This window comes from Henckelia pumila, chromosome 3, assembly GCF_033568475.1.
Source record: "Henckelia pumila isolate YLH828 chromosome 3, ASM3356847v2, whole genome shotgun sequence".
Classification (NCBI taxonomy): domain Eukaryota; kingdom Viridiplantae; phylum Streptophyta; class Magnoliopsida; order Lamiales; family Gesneriaceae; genus Henckelia; species Henckelia pumila.
In genome coordinates, this window is record NC_133122.1 from 43,114,220 (window position 1) to 43,135,444 (window position 21,225).

General features: G+C 35.2%; 1 protein-coding gene across 2 annotated transcripts in view; it reads right to left on the bottom strand.

Moving 5' to 3' along the window:
* Positions 1-79: 79 nt before the first annotated feature.
* Positions 80-21,225, bottom strand: part of LOC140887378 (nuclear pore complex protein NUP160) — a 29,972-nt gene continuing 8,826 nt past the window's right edge. Inside the window, exons 2-27 of one of the 2 annotated variants that reach the window (XM_073294599.1) lie at positions 20,141-20,273; positions 19,763-20,027; positions 19,428-19,488; positions 17,457-17,614; positions 16,011-16,093; positions 14,936-15,040; positions 14,754-14,848; positions 14,422-14,542; positions 12,202-12,384; positions 11,690-11,882; positions 10,973-11,529; positions 9,137-9,299; positions 8,590-8,867; positions 8,316-8,503; positions 7,780-7,856; positions 7,333-7,676; positions 6,536-6,604; positions 6,123-6,441; positions 5,671-5,799; positions 5,225-5,333; positions 5,041-5,118; positions 4,680-4,812; positions 3,620-3,727; positions 3,053-3,193; positions 918-1,091; positions 80-551 (exon numbers count right to left, since the gene is read on the bottom strand). In XM_073294599.1, coding sequence (XP_073150700.1) covers positions 510-551; positions 918-1,091; positions 3,053-3,193; positions 3,620-3,727; positions 4,680-4,812; positions 5,041-5,118; positions 5,225-5,333; positions 5,671-5,799; positions 6,123-6,441; positions 6,536-6,604; positions 7,333-7,676; positions 7,780-7,856; positions 8,316-8,503; positions 8,590-8,867; positions 9,137-9,299; positions 10,973-11,529; positions 11,690-11,882; positions 12,202-12,384; positions 14,422-14,542; positions 14,754-14,848; positions 14,936-15,040; positions 16,011-16,093; positions 17,457-17,614; positions 19,428-19,488; positions 19,763-20,027; positions 20,141-20,273 — 4,306 coding nt within the window. In that variant the 3' untranslated portion in view covers positions 80-509. Of the gene's footprint in view, positions 552-917; positions 1,092-3,052; positions 3,194-3,619; positions 3,728-4,679; positions 4,843-5,040; positions 5,119-5,224; positions 5,334-5,670; positions 5,800-6,122; positions 6,442-6,535; positions 6,605-7,332; positions 7,677-7,779; positions 7,857-8,315; positions 8,504-8,589; positions 8,868-9,136; positions 9,300-10,972; positions 11,530-11,689; positions 11,883-12,201; positions 12,385-14,421; positions 14,543-14,753; positions 14,849-14,935; positions 15,041-16,010; positions 16,094-17,456; positions 17,615-19,427; positions 19,489-19,762; positions 20,028-20,140; positions 20,274-21,225 lie in introns of both variants that reach the window. The other variant, XM_073294598.1, reaches the window with a different exon arrangement.

Sequence of the window (21,225 nt, forward strand, 5' to 3'; positions counted from 1 at the left end):
TGGTCATAGAAGTAAAAATAACGTCTACGGGAGAAATAATAAATGCAAATAGTACAACGATAACTTCAATTGAGAAGCATCAAAATCAAAAGAGCTGCTAATATGGATTATGGATTATGTAACAATATAATCCAGCAAATAAATACATCCAGCTTGAAAGTTTCTTGTAATTCCGTTCTTAAGACAAACATCACTCGTACAAAAAGAAAATAAATACAACTTCATGAGCAAAATGAATAATACACTCGATGTGCCTTCAACCACAAAACTTTTAGGTTGACCTACCGGAAAGATAACGGTGGATAACAAATGTGGCCTGCCTCCCGGGGATGAATTTGAACTTCAAAGCCAATAAGTAAACTCTTGGGACAGCTTTGAGCCGAAACAAATGTCGATCAAAGCAACTCTGAATGTGCGACACAAAGTCTTAACATGCCCAGGAATGTAAAACCTGAATCTCTCCAGGCCATTCAAAGTCTCACAGTGCAGCAGGAAAGACTACTGATAAGCTAAATTATGGAAGACCGGGCATCATCTGAGTCCACTTTCAGCTGAGTTTTTTCATAAACAGAACAGCCATCACTTCAGTCAATAATAGGAGATCGCTTTACAAACAATTGTATACATCATAAGGTAACAATGTTGATTTTTTTACTTAAAAAAAATTTTCAGTATATTATGGTATCAGCTGACACCATACCAATTATTTTGGTGTGATAATGGTTTTATGAAGTGAATATTGGTACCATAGTCGATATCACATACTGCTACAGGCATTTACAAGTTTTTTTAGCCGCCAAACGCCTTATAATTTGCCAATTCACTCACAGGATAACAGCTTATAACAAACGAGCATCCCAACTATAACACACACCATCCAGGTCGCGTGTAAAAGGGGAGTAGAATAAAGAACTTACAAGATTGAGATGGTTCAACAACACCCCATGCAATAACTTTTTCAGCTTTTCACACTGATCAATCCTGTGCCCCAGTCTAACTGATTCCTCGAGCAAGCACCACAAACGTTCAATAGAAGTATATGGAAACCATACTGCAAATGGCTTTTTGCGACGGATGACATCAGCTGGTCGCTGCAGAGATTGAAAATCTCAAGTTTTTAGCAAATTGAAAACCAAGGGACTACGTGGAGTGTGTCCATCATGAATTCATGATGATGGCAACTGCATAAATAATCGTGCAACCTCACATAAATGCAGAGAAATATAAATTTCCATCACTTTTTAGGTGCATAAGCAAACTAGAAATATACCAGCCAGAAAGAACTGAAATATAAAAATCATCCACATACTATGCTAAAGACTGGATCTTGAGATGTGATTTTTAAGCGGGATTGGGAAGACACAAACTCTTTCGAGGAGCCCATTTTTTTCAAATGGTTGTCAAGAAGAAAAGGAGGAAAACAAACTTCTATGGAAAAATCAAATATTATATATTCTCTGAAAAACGAAAATATCATAAAGCGTAACAATTATTATTATTATTATTATTTTTTAAGAAACGATAATATATTAGATATGTAAACAATATCATCACAAAAGGCGGACAAGAGATCCGCGAGTGACAAAGAAAAGACCAGCTCCCTAATCATATCAACATAAACTCGATTTAATTTTGGTGTATATACAAGACATGGACATAAAAAATTTAAAAAAAAAAAAAAAAAAAAAAAAAAGAACCATGGATTGAGAGAGAATGTGCCTGTCACACCCCAAGACAGAATAAGCACAGACCTACTGGATGGAATGGAATTTGACAATCAAGGACCTACATCTTAAGTAAAAGAAAGGTTCATCACATAGTGGAGATTCCAGAGATGCTTTAGGGACTAATTCTGCGGAAATAACATGCTGATTTACATCCTTTCCACGAAATCACCCCATTATTTCCACACCCAAAAAAAATGTATGTCAATGTGAAATTTCAACCAATAAAATTGATGGCATTCATGTCATCTTTTCCTGAAGTTACTGAAATGATTGGATTCCAATATGATGAAGTATAAAAGGCTATAAGTATTAGTTGAAAAGGGACAAAAGAAAAACGCAATACTAAAAAGTATGTGTGTTTTGAACCATTCAATTGAAATGCTAAATAATGTGTTAAATAAAACTTTCCAAAAAAACTTTAATGGAACTTGCAAAAACATCGTCCAAATTATGGAGTTTCGAGTTTAGCAAGCTCCATTCAAGAGCTAATCCAAACACTACCAAAATTTCTCGAATTCAAATTCTACTCAAAAGTCCATCCACATGTAACTTGTGATGGTTAATGGATTGGGTTGATTGCAACCAATCCAGTACAGTCTGGTTCAATCCATAACAGGTTCAATTAGTTTGGGGCCTGCCAAATCCTATTTTCCATATGAATTGGATAGGCTTTTAGAAAATTGACCAGGAGTTGGACCCAAATGCTCCAATGGGATCCAGACCAATTTGTATTATTAATTAATTATTGCGATACAATTATGAGAAATATTTTATTGTAATAATTTATTATTATTTTTAAATGACCAAATATTGTTTCACTTGTAGTTCTAAAAATAATTAAGAATATATTTAGTTTCTAAGTACGTTATTTGATAATTAACATATATTTAAGTACATTTCAAAATGAAAAATTATTTCATTTTGATCTCCACCCTGTGGTGATCTATATCAATTCGGTCAACAACCCAGTCAAATCCAGTTCAATACATTTTGTTCCAACCCGATCCGGTATATCCGGAACAAGTCCAATCCAGTATACTACTTAACAACCCAGAACTGGTTGAAATTCAGTTGGCTAACATGTATACATATAACCGAGGTTTTCTTGAGCTCGGAAGTTGACAAAGCATTTTTTAATTAAATATAAGGAGGCCGAAAGTACAGTCAGAGATAACAAGCAAAATTTGGCAATACTCTCAAGGTGCAAGATGAACTTTAAACAAAAAACAAAAGTATATATTGGATACCAGACTGGAACATAACAGCAAAATGTGACAACACTCTCAAGGTCCAAGTGCTAAACATGAAAAATATGTGTAACTTACAACTGCTGCCAAGGCTTCAACATACTCAATCAACAAATTAATCGCTTCCACGTAACGGCCATAATCGACAAACAAGCAAAACAATGATGCCGGGCTTGACTCTCTTCCGGTCATTCCGAAACCACTTTCAGTTCGAGCATCCTGTCATGTGAAAATTATGAAATAACAAGATGATTGCATATGTGTTTATTGTTTCTCGATAAAGAAACAAACAGAAACATGATGCTGCTGAGCCTGCCAAATTACAAGTTATTATCTACCTATAAATTATTCACCCATACAAGATCCAGTGACTTGTAACAAAGTCTGACATGAGCTTATACTTTCAATTTATTGTCATAATAAGAACTGGCATCCAGCTTTCGATTTTGTTGCCATTGTTGTAATCAGCCACGTCTCAAAAAAGATACAAATTTATAATTCTAAATGCATATGTCGTTAAAATTACACCTATTAAATAAACGCACTAGTTTCTTCAAATGTGTTCACTTACAAAAAATTGCACCTAATTGTATATCACTACAGTATATTACTTATTCCTTGGCAGAATCCTATGCCAAAAGTTACCTTTAGAACCCGAACCAACCAAAGAGGTAATTCAATTTGAGGATCAGCTGAAAGAAGTGCTCGGGCAACAATTAGTGGTAATCTCGGATGAGAAGGTATGTACTTGTCCTGCAATCAATAACCCAAACAAGTAGTGTTGGAATCTTAGGGAAAAACAGGTTCAATTTTGGTTCCACACGGGCAAGTTACTACCAATTTCATATAGACCACCTCACACCCAAAACCATACTGACATGCAAGCCAGAGAAATCATAAATCAGTTTGAGACAAGAAATTTAAAAAGCAAAAAAAAAAAAAAAAAAGTTGCTAAAAAAGAAAATACAAAGGGATAAAAAATTTTAAAACAAAGTTCGATCATGTTTACAGTGACGAATTTGGGAGATATCTAATATAAACATTAAAATCATAGTGCCGAATTTGGGAGATATCTCACATAAACATCAATATCATAGAAGAATCATTGACATTGGCTGGAATCTACGACATCCTAAGACAAGATGGAAACTTCTTAATCCAAATGAAAATATTGAAATCACAATACACTTGCCAAAGATCTGGAAAAAGAAACCTTCTAGAAGACTATTTCACGGTCAATAAAGTACTCAAATGTCAAAACATCAAACACAATGTGTGTGTCCAATACTTGTGGCAAAAGGTGATCTTTGTGGGAAATATTTTGCATATTCTTGCATTGTTCAATCGTTTAAAGTCAAAGAGCAAAGGCACACTAATAACATACAACTTCATACAATTCAAAGAGTAAAGGCACATTAATAACATCCAATTTTATGAAATTGATAAAATGTTGAACTTTCCATCAAAGTCAGAGCAAACAAATTGAACTGAAGTTTAAGATCAGAAGGCAGTGGTATTCAAAAAAGAAAGAAAAAAAACAGAAGGCAATAAAGCATTCCCTGCGCAGGAAAGAACAGCTAACAACATACTACAGAAAACATAAACCGTGGTTTATCATGAAAAATAGAAAACCATTACATGTTTTAGCCCAAGAAAAAACATAAAAACGAAAGAAAATTATAGGAAAAAAAAAAGAAATACGGACAAGATAGAGTTCAAGCGTAAGCCAATGGCCACTGCTTATAGATTGTTGTACTGGTGCAATCATCTCATTTGAGTTCTGAACAGCTTCATGATGTCCTGAAGTCAACAAAAGGCCACGTGTTCTACTATCTTTGCTGGGAAAGGCAGACATATCTTTCAGTTGACTGCATCAAAACTATGCATAAATATACAGCTCGGAAAGGGAACAAAACTTTATTGATAGCTTCAAGCTTTCTAACAGATGAGATATTTTGACTTCATAAATTTGAATAGGTGTGAGCAGAAAAGAAATTAAATAGATATTGCACTTATACAAAAACAAAGCAAGAATCAGTATTGACACATAAAATTATGTTTAATACCGTTGGCCCAGAAGCGAGGAAACTGGTTTGCTCGGGCAGCATTTGAATGCCATGGCAGTAAAGACTCTTTCAAGTTCCCTAAAACAGTATCAAATACCTTATTTTTTTTAGAACATCGAAGCCATCAAGGGACTTTAACAGCTGATCATTAAAGATTACATAACAGGACAGCTACGAGTAATACCTTTTCAATGCTGAACCCTTCCAGAACTTCAATATCACTGTAAAAGCCATATCATATAAATTCATCTCAACCAACAGATCAATAAGCTCAGAAGACGGGTTCTCATTTCCTGAAAAATAGCGTGCAAGATTCAAACAAAGATTGATGTGAAAAGCTTGCCTCAGTGAGAAAGGAGCATGTCCTGACTATATCTAATATTATATCACATAAGGTCTGCAATTGCCGTAACCACCAGGATGAAAAAAATGTCCTATTAGTTTGCTCGATATAAACAAATATGGTTCAAAATATAGATTATCAAGCAAGGATGGCCCAAATTTAATAAATCACTGAAATCAATTAGCAGTACTCTGTAGTCTATATGTGCAAATTAATTTTACTTGGAAAGTCTTAAAGGACATGATTTCTTTGCAGTTACCAAATAAGTGACACCAGTTTGAACATACCAGTACTAGTCCAGTTGATGTTTTCTAAAGAAAGCAGATATTCCGCTGATGTTAAGACAAATTCACTTTCAAGTTTCTCAACATCCAAATAAGACCGTGACTTTTGAGGGAGAGAATCATCGGCAGGAGCTGAAATATGAGAGTGAAGACAAGGAATTGTGATCAGTCCATAAAATAAAAAGGTAGAAAGGCACAATATGGAAAATTAGCAGTAAGACCAGCTTAGCAGCTTTTGCAAGACCATATGATGCACGATCAGCCAAGCAACTCGTTTTTTTTTTTGGGAAAAAAAAAAAACCAACTTCTTTATTTGAGGCAATTGACAAAATATGCCAATACCACAAGGCTAAGCAAAAAATGCAACACTTCGTGTATGAAACCATTTTCAGCATAAATGTAGTATATTTGCTCAAAAAGTTGACACTCAGAAGTTACTGTATTGGATACTTTACGTGGTTCCTGCATAATCAGCCTCGCCTTTTTATTTGGATAATTGTCTTTGTCATGAAAATTTTCTTCGATAGGAGAATCAATCCAAGCATGTGCAGGATGAGCAAGCTGCAAAGCATTAACAGCAGCAGATAGAGCATTCAATCTCTCTTGCAGAGCCAAAGACCTATACTGACGATCTTTTGTCGCTGCTTCAGCTCTCAATTGCACAGAGTACAAGTATATGTAACTAGCAGCACTACGCCAGTTATGTCTGTACATCTGAAAAGCATAAAGTAATTGAAAAGGATTTGGCTTTGTTGAAAAATCTGAACGTTCAGCCTGCAGCGCAAATATGATAATTACTCAATTATGTTAGTCTGTTGAGTATGACCCTCAAAAAGAATATTCCATTTCTTTGATAATCGTATCAAACCTTCCGGGCAAGCTCTTGCTCCACCTTCTCCACTAAACCAATCAATGGTAGCTGGCCATCACAAAGCATCTGTGGGCAATGAGAAAACAAAAATCAATCAAAACGAATCCTGAAGCATATTTGCATCATTAAAAACATCTCAGTCCAGTCAATGCGCCATCACCTGAATCAAGTTTTTCCCATCAAAAGAAAACCGACGAAAAAAAGGTTTCCAAAATTTAAAACTTCTTGAAGGGAGAACTTTGCAGTAAAATTTAAACTTCTCACTCGGAACATAACACAAGCAATTATATCAATATTAACAGGTGGATCAGAGACAGTGTTTAGAGATAACAAGCATGATATGAACACTCGTGCAGACAAAGATTAAAGCATTTACAAAGTGAAAATAAAGGAAAACAACCTCTAAACATTGATCGAGCAATGGAAAAAGCAATAGCTATGTACTTCGCTCAGGAAGGTTGAATTCGATATTTGTCTTTATTATGTACATGAGAAGGATCGAAAAAATAGTTATTTTCATTACTTATTGATTCACTAATACCTCAGTAAGGAACCAAGATATCAATTGAAGGAAAATAAATGAGTGACAACGCAACCCTAATTTTGGACAACGCCATCTCTTGGTTGTAGTTAGCAAAATCCCTGATTTCAAGATTCATAATCCTTGATTTTGGGTTCATTGATGTTTCCGACACTTCAAAACACGAGGACACTTAGAATGAAGAGGTAACAAAGAAAAGTAGTCATAAGGAAAAAATAAAATGTAAATATAGGGGTGGGAAAATAGTTGCAACCTTCACAGCACCGCGCTCATGAAGCACTATAATGAATCGTCTCAAACAAATACTCTTGCTTTCTTCATCTGGATTTGATACTATCGCACAATAAGCATCGTGGTAGTTATTAAGATCCAACGTCAATTTAAAGACATTAGCCCATAGTCGGCCCTTCACAGTAGTCACTGACTCCACAGAATTCTCCTGTGAGCTGCTATCTGCGGGGCGAAGAGCCTCATCAACCAGCTCAAGTGCAGCCAGAGCAAATTGATTGGCAGCTTCGTTCATATTGAACTGTTCAAATAGCTGCATCACCCATTGATAATACTGAAGCTTCCATGCAACAGCTGAGGAAAAGCTACCTGCGAGGAAGAGATACACATAGTCAAATAAAACAATAGCATGTATCAAAATCTTTCACAATAAAGAACCCAGTAAAGATAATAATTAACTATTTCACGTAACTGAAATCAACTCGCAGCCATCCTGCCTCACGTGGCAAACTTTGCAAAGCTGCAGAAGATCCTTTAACTGATGAAGCTCTGAAAACAAACATTGCATGATATAACTATTGCACCCCTTTTTTCCATCGACTAGGAGAAATTAAATTGGTTTTCAAATTTTAGATACTAAAGAAGGCAAGATAGAGATCAAGCAAACTACAATTTAATGAAACCTAAGAAATAGATCAAAAAAGATGCAGATATGCACCAGATGGGAATTACAGTCCTAAATAATTCAAATGACCAAACATAATCAGCCACACCTTGTAGGAAAACCCTGCGAAGGACTACCACAACAGAAAAAAGCAAACCTAAACAGAGCTGGATGAGCACAAGAAAAGCCATAAGTAACACGTAACAGACAGAGAATGTACATGGGAGCAATAAATAGAACCAACATTTACATCTATAACACTCGAATTCTACCACCTTAAAATAAGTGTTTTTTTTCCCAATTACATAAACCAGAAATCATGGTTTACAAAGAAATCTACGTGCCTGAAAAAGCAGCGTACAGCTTCACAAGCATTTCTGTCTTTAATTGGAACGAGTATTTCATGTTGTGTCTGAGCAACGAGACAACATCCAAGAAGATGGAGAAGTGTGGGCAATTTCCTATTGATGTCCTGAAGGCTTTCGAAGATTTTCTCCTTCCGCAAATAAACATCCACCAAACTGAGCAAATACTAGATGAAAAAAAAAATTTAGAATCTTGACCTAACTTGAACACATAGGTAAATGTAGTACAATCACATACAAGAAACAAACAAACCTCCGTCGCATTGTACTGGCCCTGCCTAAGTAAGATTAGAGCAAGATCAATCGAATTGCTGAAGAATTCAGAAGATTCTTCTCCAGCTCTTCCCCAAATTATCCAGCTCGTAAATTCCTGACTTAAACTAATCAAGTTACTGGGATTTGGAAGCCGAGTCAAAGAACGATGCTTCAGATCTCCCGGTAAACTTTGCATACTCAGTAATAGGATAAATGCTAGAGAAAATTCACATTTCCCTAGCCTCCCATTCCACAGCCTTCTATCGGCATTGCTATCTGATGGAAAATATAAGTCAGGAATCGCGATTCAATTTAGTTGCATGATACAACCTCAATTATCATAATGCTAATCAGCAATGTTTAGTATCTCAATAAGACAGCATGTAATAATACTAATTATTTAAACAAGTAAATCTATCCCTACGAGATTTCTCAACAATTTTTAAATAACTGACAAGCGATCACATGAATAAAATCATGTATACTACCAAGTAGCTGCAATGCGAAAAATCAGATGACAATTTGAAACCTTCTACAGTCATTACCAATTTGTAAGGATGAAAGCTGAGAGCTAAAATCTTCAACTGAGGGAGATTCAGATGGTGTAGTCCCAAAGAAATGAATAATGTGCCACTCTGTAATAATTTCTTGAATCATTGGAACTAACTCAACCTTAACTCTTGAAACATGGCTATGAGACATATTTATCTGCAAAAGAAATGAAGGAAGATTGTTTCTGACATGAAATAAAATTCTAAATGTCATCTTTTATATATATAATAGATATATATATATATAGGAAACGATATTATCATAATTATAAATAGTTATTAATTACAAAATGCGGACGAGAGGTCCGCACACTAGAAAGTAGACGATAAAAGCTTGGATCATATTAACAAAATATAAAACTTCGATCCCTTAATAAATCTGAAAATAAATCTGAAACCGAGAATGTCTTAAACTCCTTATGCTTGAATAATTCTTTCCTTCTTTGCGGGAAATAGAGCCAGCGATGCGAATCTCGGGGAATAATGAAAGGACTAGTTGTAGTGGTTCCTTTCATTTAGAGTTGTTGAAAACACAAGGAAAGGGAATCTGATATCAAAACTTGATTCAGTATGACCGAAAACTCAGAGAAAGGCAGAAAGTTTGCAGTCAGGGAGAGGTAAAAAGAATTCTACATGGAAGATTTGGAGGACAGAATACCTATCAGAAATATTGAGTATATTGTGAAGGTTAATTAAATACAGAAAATTCCAATAAATAAAATATTGTGATACCCTTTATACAGCCTCGCTTTTAGCCCCCAAGAGAAACTACCATGATGGGTGTAAATGTAGAAGCTACCAAAATGATAAGAAAGTCTTTAAACAGGAGGTTTTATTCTGTAGATAGGCTTCTTTACAGATTGATACCTTCATAAGAGGCATGTGTTCCCAAAGGAATAAAAACAATACTACAAAGTAAATAAAAAGACAGGCTAGGTTTATAATAAGTTAACTCTTGTTCTGTTATTAGGTAGATATCTTGTACCTTTGTCATGGTCTGATAAACATATACATACTGAATTTTAACAGGCATCATGGCAAAGAAGTAAGAAACTAACTGGTCATAACTTAAGCCAAATATTCACCCCATTTAGGGAAGCCAACCTAAAACAATCATATGAGTCATCAACAATGAAATCCATGTTTCTGAGTGTCTTTATTGACAGCACAAGGTTTAGACAGTCTGCACTCTCCCAATTGTGATATTATAGCCAAAACTCCACTCATTCATCTCATACACCAAGAACCCATACCGTAAAAAAAAGTAATTTCTCATGAAAAAGTGCATTTAAGCGACAATTTTTAGGATATTTATTCACCTCTTCCATGCCTATTATTTTACTTAACTGATTTGTCAGAAGATAAGGGTATAAACACTGCTAGGACTCAGCTTTGCTCAAAATCAATGATAACGGCAGAAGCATAAGTTTTGATGAATGCAAATCTAGTAAGCAGTAAGAAAGTATATGTAATGATCGGAAAAGATAACAATGTCCCAAATTAATTGAAAAGGTTCTTGTCTACCAAACCACATGAAAATAAGTTGTTTTGAGGGATCGAAGTGTAGTTATTTTGTAATGCTTTTGTGAGGTTTCACGAATGCAAAACCATCACATTTCAGATGACACATTACACATGTTATACAGCTCCATGGAAAGCATGACAGTAATTAATCATTTCCCTCTAAAAAGGCCAATCATGGCATGAAAGTGTCAACACTCGCAAATTATACTTTTAAAGAAAAGGCAAGATGTGAAATAACAACAATTGAAAAAATTGAGATATGAGTATTGTACTTCTAGATCCCTAATGCAGTTGATGTGAACTAACCTGCCCACTGATGCTAATCATATAGCTTAACAGCATAAGAACATCAAATGCGGATTCAAACATCACTTTGGCAATTTGGGAAGTAGCCTGCACCATAGCAGAACTATTTATACAGAAGACTGATTCGAAATCTACACCAAGTACCATTTTTTGAGGCACCAAAAACTTTAGGTATCTCTCAGCAACATCCAAGATCTTGTCCCAAGAATTGGCTTTGTAGCATAAAGCATGGAGAGACAAAAACATTTCAGTGGAAAATTTCCTCAGATTTCTATGATTAGACAACTCTTTCTCTGATACAACATCAGCTCCTAGTTCTGATATCTGTAGAGCTGCAACTGAAGAACCATATCCAGTTTCTAGGATCTTTAGAAAGTGAGGAATAACATCCTCAGATGATATATTAGGTCTGCATAGAAGTGACTCGTAAAATATAGCTGATGAAGCTTTTCCCAACTGTTGGCTCACATCATGCACACATTTGACAAAATCAAGTTGAATCTCCAAGTCAAACTCATCACCAGAATAGCTTAAATGCTTTTGTCCATCAAAGGAACCTGGTGGACGCAGTAAAAGTTGAGAAAACCATGCAAAACTGACAACATGCTATATTTATTTCTAATTTACAAAAGCACATTAACTGTAGAGAAAAGTTATCTCAAGTGAAGGGATAAATGCTCGTGCAAAATTTGAAAGATGATACCAAGTCTATTATACCGTAGATCATATGCTCTGCATCCACCAAACCACGGAAAATAGATATTGTGCTACTCCTGACTAAGCCAACTGCACCTGTGACGGGATCCATGAATATGCCACATGCGGCATTATTTTTGCACCAATTATCCACAAACCGGGAGCAAAACCTATTCCAACAATGAAAAGTTGAAACCGGACTTTCGTAACCACCCTACAACAATGTACACCGTTATTAGCTGCAAAAAAAAAAGCTTATGATTTCTACTAAAGATAGCCTCAGTTTTTTCAGTTCAAACTAAAAATACAAGCAAGGTAAACTGCACGACCATAATTTTTTTTAACTGAAAATCAGTTAAGTCGCGAAAATTAACAAAAGAGTACAGCTGCCATAATGCATCAAAGAATTGATTGGACCCGTACAAAATAGTGGTGAAAAAGGAATAAGAAAATAAATAGTAGAACGGGGAAAATATGTAATTGTTCAACTGGATAGCGTTTTTGTGATGCTAAATGAGAATCAAAGATGATACCTGATGCCCAATAAGTGACAGTATTTCGTTTTTAATTCCATTGGTAGTGAACGACCCAAATTCAGAATCAGTGAAGTGCTTGCTATGATCTGCAAATGTTTGCTTGAGAGCAGCATTGTAATGCACACCAGGAAAAAGTAGCCCACGTAGAAACACAGAAGAGACAAATGGGACGACTTCCTCCTGCACAGCAGGTATATATGTTTTCAGAATGCCAACAAATCATGTAAGAAATATTCACGCAAGCTACAGATGTCAACAGGAAACCTTGAACACCCATCCGTTCAGCTAACCCTGTTTATCCTGATTATAATATCCCATGTCAGAATAGGCATGCCTTTGTTTGAATTCATTTCCCCTTATATTAGGTTTCTTATCAAAAAAAAAAATTCATTTCCCCTTACCATCCTGGGAAATAACACCAAAAATTTGCCATCTTCATTTATTCTTTCACTAAAATACAAGTTCACCTCATTTTTCACATTTCTATACATAATAATTACTTTTGTTTCAATTTTCACCACTTCCTAAATATAGGTTATTATTATAATATATATAAACACAATACGCTACTTTTATAATTATAATTTAAAAATATCTCACACGCCGTTAAAATAACTAAATTTTATTATGTGATGATTCTAACCCAATTAACTATTTCCATGGTACATCTACAATTACCAAAAGAAAAAAATCTCTCCTCCAAAAAAATGAAAGCAAAGTTGTTTTGCATTTTTCAATGGAATATCCCAAAAACACTTTTCTAGAAACACCATAAATCAAACCAAACGAAGCACATATGTCTCAGCAATATAAATATTTTATTTTGACACATTCAAGAGTGAGTTTTTAGTTCAAAAACTTTCATCGGCATGACCTGTCACAGACTCATGTACATAAATACAACATGTGATATAGTACAATTCCAAGATCCATGTTGCTTTGAAATAGAAAAAACAATACCAAGCAAAGGAATGCTCTATTTGATTGAAAATAAGTTAAGAAAACAAGTCCGGCTCAAAAAAGCAAGTCATAATCTAATAACGGATCAGACGCTTTGATATCATACAAACACCTAGTTTCTCAATCAACATAATAGGAAGTTAATTATGATATCGTGACATGAGAGATCCCGAGAAGAGAACTTGAAGCAAATTTTAGCATCCCAGGTACAACCGCACATTACGTGTCACATAGAGGTCAGAAAAGATTTTGATTTTGATTCCTTACAGTTTACGATGCAAGGGCTTGGTATTAGAAAAGACAGTTTCCGCTCTTTCTATTGATCTCTAAAATTACTTTTCCCCGGTAAACAGGACTCTTAACCATAATGTCACACTAGGATGCTAAGCTTTCGGCCAAGTTGGTTCATGAACTTTCATTTCAGTAAAATTATCTTAGGGAAAATATTTGAGGACAACATAGTTAGTATTACTTCTTCTATTATTAATCTAAGCTAAACCAATACATTTTATGATACTTTCTACACAAGAAAGCTTCCTAAATTGAAAAATGGTGAAATAGATTTCCAAAATGGATGTTGAGACTCCCAGTTTTTGTAATAGCATTTTGCAGAGTTTGAATGCTGATGGAAAATAGGTATCTCTGGCATAAAGAAAAAAGCTAGGCTTTATCAAAACTAGTGAATATATAGTTAACCAGCATTTCCAAGTGAGTAGCAGTCCTATTATTTTCCTCTTATACATAAGATATCTTTCGCGTCCATAACTTGGTTGTGGACTGGTGATGTCTTTTCTTTTTCTTTTTTTTTAATAAAAAACGCAAAATATTATATTTATAAAATAGGGTTGATTACAAAGGTGAACCAGTGGTCCACAACTAGCTCTAAGCTACTACAATAAAACAAACTACTTCAATACTATACTCCAATCTCTATACAAATCTGAAAGCGCATACGATAGGAATTGTGTTAAATTATTTATCCAAGCTGCAACTGTTAACTTAATCTTATCCCATATTTCTCCAAACGAAAGTTCTTTGTCTTCGAACACGCTGAATAATACAGGAGTAAATTAAAAATATGGCTAGAGAAGAAACATTAATGACTTTCACCATGTTTTCAATACAGACTTTCAACAAGTCGCAGAATTTGTCACAAGTTCATTGAAAGATAACTAAAACGTGAATATTGGTGGGTACTTCAATATCAATGACCGCAAATTACAGAAATAGATCAACAAATCATATTGCTTACACCACCTTGGAAGATGAAAATGCCGCGCATGCAAGCGAAAAAAGATCTGCTGAAGAATGCTCGGAACTTTGAAATAGAAGGTCAGCAACGAATGTTTCCTGCAATTGATAGTAATGTGCTAATCCCCTGACACAAAATCCAGTGTTAGTAAATTGGAGCACAAAACAGTTTAATATAACTATTCAAGAAAAGATGCGAAGATAATACGAAGAAAGCGTTGTCTGAATTCTATACATATCCAACTAACTGAAGGGAAAAATTATTATACAAGCAAAACACATGTTCCGGTTAATGTAGCCAGTGTATAAAAAGAAACCAATACACTCCAAGCACTTACTCATGGTCATCACAAAACAAGTTGTGCAGTAAAAGTCCATCTTCCTTAAGAATCCACAATTTGTTTGAAGACAGACAAATATCAATAGGTCCACCCTGAAAATGTACAATAAAGAAAATGCATGGGAATTAGTCGGCTATTTATCAGAAGCGATTCAAATTAGAAGCTGACAAATTAATTACCTCCCGTAATGAAATTTTTTTCAATGAAGGCTCCAGAAACAATGCAAACCTGTCCCCAGCATTACACCGAAGACCATGTAGAAATATTGAATCTGTGCCATCTCCCTAACAAGTTGCCATTCAGAGCAAGCAAATATAAATGTAAAGAGCGAACCAGTTACATTTATAGACAAAAATCGTTTAGAAAATCTACAGAAGCCTAAATTATTATTTTACCACACAGGTTAGTTGCTCTGAAACATTAATCAACACATTTTTACATGCAAGACAAATCATAAAACAATAATCAACACATTAGTACATGCAACAAAATCAGTAATTTTATCCTGATGGCGTAAGGATTTCCATGTGAATAAACGTCAGATTCCCCAATTTTAGAAACTAATTTTTTTACCTCTGAATGTCCTTAGATTTACAAATATATCTTAATTATCTCCTTATTAGCGGTAATTGAACTGTTTCTATGTAATTCTGTTTGAACCCTTAAGTGGTGAAATACTCCATCTTGACATCTTCTTCATAACAGTTTCTTCCATACACCCCAATCAATTCTTCTCTGCTTCAAATTCCCAACTTCAATGATCCGAACTTCTCTCCACTTTAATTACTACGGACACCCCTATATTAAAACTCAATCTAACAAATATATCGAAGATCAAACACAAAAAAACCTGAACCTAAATAATTGCTCAAGCATCCTGGTAACACCATGACAAATTTAAAATCATGTTAAAAGTAACCTCGCATAAGAAACAAATTAGTCATCACAAACTTGGTTTTTAAACCCACAATATTTCCAAACCATTCTAGTCTTAATTCTACCTGATAATTCAATTGCCCTGGAGAGTGTATCTAGAGGAATGCACGACAAAAATTGAGAAGTTTCACTTAAAAATAACAACATAAGGTAAAACCAAATGAAGTCATTAACAGTCGTTCAGAAACACAGAGAGATAGCCAGCAAGCACATCAGGCTGGATAGGAAAGAAACGGTCAGACAAGAACAATACAGGTTGGATATAGCAGGTAAGTAAATAATCCAAAAGCATGATCATGTCTCCTTTTCTCCACCTACCAAATGCTGGTTGTGGAGTATTGCCAAAGGAATTATCCCTGTATTATAATCAGCTTCCCCCACCCACAGCCTCACCAAAGCTCCTGAAAGCATTTGACAGAAGTAATGTCATAATCATATCGCAAGCTACAAATCAAACCACGATCATAAGAAAATAAGTCATAACAGGTTCTGTTCGAATAAGGAGAGAAGGCATTTCTTTGTAATATATTTCTTTAATCACTAATGGGACTGACGACATCAATACACCAAATCTGCTAGGCATTAACATGAAGTGCTAAAAATCAGGAGAGCAAATAACCCTATCTGAGAAATTAGGAATGGCAGATGCCACTCATGTCAAGCATTCTCAATAAAACATCCCTATCCCTCAGGCAGGCAAACCCCACTACATATCTCATATATCATCATGAAGCAACACACATCGACACATAGTTTGGCAAAAAAGAGCCTAAAATTTGTGAACAGCTTTCATAATGCATTTTTGTCTATACTGGCAATACTCTATTTCACCGTCAAAAGGAAAATGTGAGAAGTGATGGGGACTTGGTCCATGTAGTCTGATGCAGATATGTCTAGCATGCGTCGTACTTCATTTAATATGAATCAGGATAATGAAAATGTTATGGCCCAACCCGCCAAGTGTAGGCTAGGCTCATATGGGTTTAGAAAGCCACATTATGGTAGGTCAGATTAAACTTAAAAGGGAATAGAATTTGGGTAGTCTGAATAGTAAAGACAATAATTTTTATCATCTTTTAGGATTCTAGCTTGTGCTAGTGACAAGGGTATGGTATTTCATCTCTTGTTAAGAGCAGCTCCTCTTAGGAAAATCCTTATCTGTACAAGGGTTGTGTCATCGTTTTTTTTTTTTTTGAAATTATAATATATTAATAGAACAGATTTGTTACAAAAAGTGGACCAGGGGTCCACGCCTAATTAAGGCTGAAAAGCTGCTAACAAAATACGAAACTCCAACTCCTATACAAATCTGACGTCGAAAATGATTTAAACTCTAAGCTCTTCAAACTCCAACACGCGACTCTAAACTTGATCTTATCCCAACAATCTTCAAGTGAGTCTTCTAGATCGTAAAAATTTTCTAAGTCAAATCTTAGCCTTAGCCTAGCTTCTGGGATCGTGATTTGTTATTGTGGTGAGCAATCCAAATTGTGGACATCTTATGGAGTGCTGCCCGAAGTATTGATACACGGTCTTGCCAGTGTATTATCGAGGTTTTCATCAGCAGGTTTCCAAGAGTTTAAGCCAAAAAACTTGCAAAAAAATTTCATCCCTCTTCTGGTTATTATAGATTTAGATTTCGTCTGACAAAGGATTTGAAAATTTTTTATTTATACTCCTAATCAAATTTTCAAAAACCATAATAAGGTCAAAACTATCAATAATATTAACAGAAAGATTATTGATGTGAGAAAGAAAACGTACCTGGTAATGTTGGGTCTGTCATCATGTTACTGAAAATTTTACTACAGCTTGAAAGGTCCCAGACTCGAATACACCCATCAGAATGAAGCACAAAAAGTAGTTTTCTCTGGTGCATCTCTGATATTACTAAATCCTGTACACCAGCTAGCGTTGGACCCCTGGATGACAATTAAAAATGATCTTGTCAACAAAAGTAAGCGGTTCGCTTAGAGTAATAGAAAACGTAACAACTTCTGCAATTATCACCCATGGAGAAGTAGTTTGGTTTGATTGCATATTCCACGAAATGAACTTTAACTACTTCTCAACTTGATGCATATAGCCACAAGTTTAATCTACTTTGATTTATGGAAATAATAAGTGCTGTAAATTATACAAGTCTAATCAAGTACCGAAAGGCTAGACATGGTTTAGAGTAACTGAATCATCCTTGCCTCTACTAAATCATGCATCATTTCAAACTTAAAAAAAGCCATCCCACCATAATTATCAGAAGCGTAAGCCTCTTGAGTAGCATAGCATCTAGGAGCGACATGCACAGCAAGACATGCACCCAAGTCAAATGGCATAATATCCTAGAATCTAAATATGTGGAAATTAATTTAAAAAATATTTTTTTAAAATAAAATTAATGGCAAATACCTTGCATTTTACCTTATAGTCATCATCTACATTTAAGGCTTGTTTAAATCTTGAGCTTTATGGTAAACCAAGGGTTGTACTTCACCACCAAGAGCATGTAAAGCACATGCCCATTGACTAGCTGCACCTTGGCTTGCATCTAGGTGCGAGGGCTGAACCTAGCTGCACCTTGAGCTCAGATTTGTGGAGTGTTATATCTTGTTGATGTGGGTACTAAGGGTTCCGTCTGCGGATATCTTATCCGCTTTTTGTAATTATCACATGGTCCTTTTTATAAATATATATAACATGATCTCGTTTCTTATCAAAAAAATATTTTTAACCCAAAAACTAAGAATTATGAGCTATTTGCCTATTTCGTCAATTAGAAATACAATTGTTTGCGACAAAATTTTCCCAATTCAGCTCTTCAGGGACATGAGCAAGAGAAATAAAACAAGGAGGTAACGTTTAGTTCTTTGCAAAATTATGATGAAAGCCTAACATGTCACAGATTTAAAGCAAAAAAATTTCAGAAAACACCACTGTAGTTATGAAAATTATTCCATAAAGAGGTGTAAAGAAATGTAGAAAAGAATTATTTCTAAAAGTAAAATCATAAAACAAATAAGGTTTTGGTGCTCAAAGTTAGAATAGATTATAAATGAAGACAAGCTCAAGTTTCTCTATCCAATTAGCCTGTTTCATATCACTTTCCACCCTCTAAATCAATTATGTATATCATATCGAAAATATATTAATTTTAACCAGTCCCATGTGATGTAATAAGTTTCTATCCACTTTTCAAGGTACAATTCTTCTTCCCCTTTTAGTCAGTCTCATTTTGTTTTGTTATGCATCCCTTTCATAAATTTGTAAATTATCACGCATCTATCACCTTTCTAGTCAATATGTGAAATCATAATTGTGCTATCTATAAGATTCTAGCATCATTCCTATTTGATATTTCGACAATGGAATTGTCTTGTTATCAATTTTATCCCTTGCCCAATTTTCTGTGAGTAAATGAACAGTCCAAGACTCCAATCCCAAATCTCTTCAATTAAAGTAATATAAAATGTGAAGAAAATCAATCAAGTAGAAAACCTGGAACTTAGAAATGATTATTCAGTAAAAGAAATGTAGTAAGAGCAAGGATCAGAGAAGGAGAAGACAAAACCCAATTCAAGGAGAAAATTTTGTTATGAGTGAGAAACAAGAAACGGCCAAGGCGCCAAACAACATATCAACATTATTTCGTAAGAACAAATGCCGTTACTCAGGATTGAACAGAAATTAAAATTAAATACTCTTATGGAACGGGGAACTAGAAGCCATGAAAATATGTACCTCGATAATATGCCCCACAACCGACCAAATCCAGTATCATCTCGCAGTTCAGACACAAAGCCTAAAACCCACATCAAGAAGAGTGTTAAGATTAATACCAACTAATGTAATTATAAGTTGAAATAATGCAGAGTAGATGAACAAATGGGTAGTCAAACCAGCACAAATGCCTGTCATAGTTTATAATCAGAAACACCATATCAGATTATTATCATAATGCACAATCTCAGATTATTATCATAATGGAGATAAATTTCAAAAGTTGAATTTTGACAGTTACGGAAACGATATTTGTAATCTAAGAATAAAAAGAAAGATAAGACCCTCGTGAAGACCTGGAGCACTGGGATCAACTATGCCAAGTTGAAAATAACGAACAGATCCATCACTCCTTCCAATTACAAGACAACCCGCTGTTGCTGAAACGGCTTTTATTGCTCCATCGTACGGTTGAATTTGTGTGTTGTACTCAAGTATCTCATCAGTTGGGATAACAGAATAAGGTCCATAATCAAAACTGTTCCTCAACCTAATAAGGAATGCAACCCCTGACATCGTCAGAGCATAAAGCAAAAATTGATTCCCAGATGCCAACTTTTCCTGCACGTACAAAAAAGCATGAGCCCTCCATACAAAATTAAGACCTGGCAATAAAATGACTAAGCAGAAGGAAACATCGACAAAGATAAATTTGTTAAAGATAAAAGAAAGACCTCATTTTTGCAGATAAAAGCAAATGGAAAAAGAGTGTCAGGGAAAATGAGTCGAAGTCCGATACTTGGTATCTCATTATTATTGGATAACTCCAGAAGCTCCAGGATATTTGAATGGCTCTTGCTAATTTTCCTGCGGAAAAGGAGGAGCTGATCATCTCCACTTAGTGCAGAAGCCAAAAGGAAAACAAAATCATAAAGCACGATGAAATTTTGAAGTCATAAACATATTTTATTTTTTTTTTATCAGAAACATAAATATTATTAATAATTAAGATAATTAGAGTACAATTTGTGGACCAGTGATCCACTAATCCTCAAAAGAGGTTCAAGTAAATCTAGCTCAAAGCTAAGCTCCAATCCCTATACAAATCTGAAATCGCAAAAGGTTGAAATTCTTTTATATTGTGTAACCAAGTTGATCCGCTCAACTTTATCTTGTCCCAAGTAACTTCAATCGAATCTTCTTTATCTTCAAAGATCCTTCTGTTTCTTTCTAGCCAAACAATCCAGCAAACGCAATGCACTAAAACACCCCACAAAATTTGCCCCCTAGTTCCCAGTGCCCAACCCAAATCTGCTCCGAATAGCTCTCTCGTGGAACCTGGTGCCACCCATGACAAACCTACTTCCTGCAGCAGCAACCACCATAATGAACTTGTGTATGTACAATGAACCAACAAATGATCTTGACTCTCTGCCCCTTGTTTGCACAATACACACCAATTAGGGCTGAAGGAGCAATTCGGAAACCTCCTTTGAATCACATCACAAGTCGGCAATCTTCCCAACACCGCTGTCCATGCGAATACCTTTACCTTAGAGGGAATCTTAGCCTTCCAGATAAAGCGAGAAAGATCGAATTTTGGATACAAATCATCCGAGAAGAAGGAATCGAAGAAGGATTTAACTGAAAACACTCCTGAGTCAACCCACTTCCACCTCCGAACATCCTCCCCTCCCTCCACTAAGCTAACCCTACCCAAAACTTCCAACAAACTAGACAGCTCACCCAGCTCCTCATCCCTAATATTACGACGAAGATGCAAATCCCACGAAGGAGAATTTAACGAAGAGATGGAGTC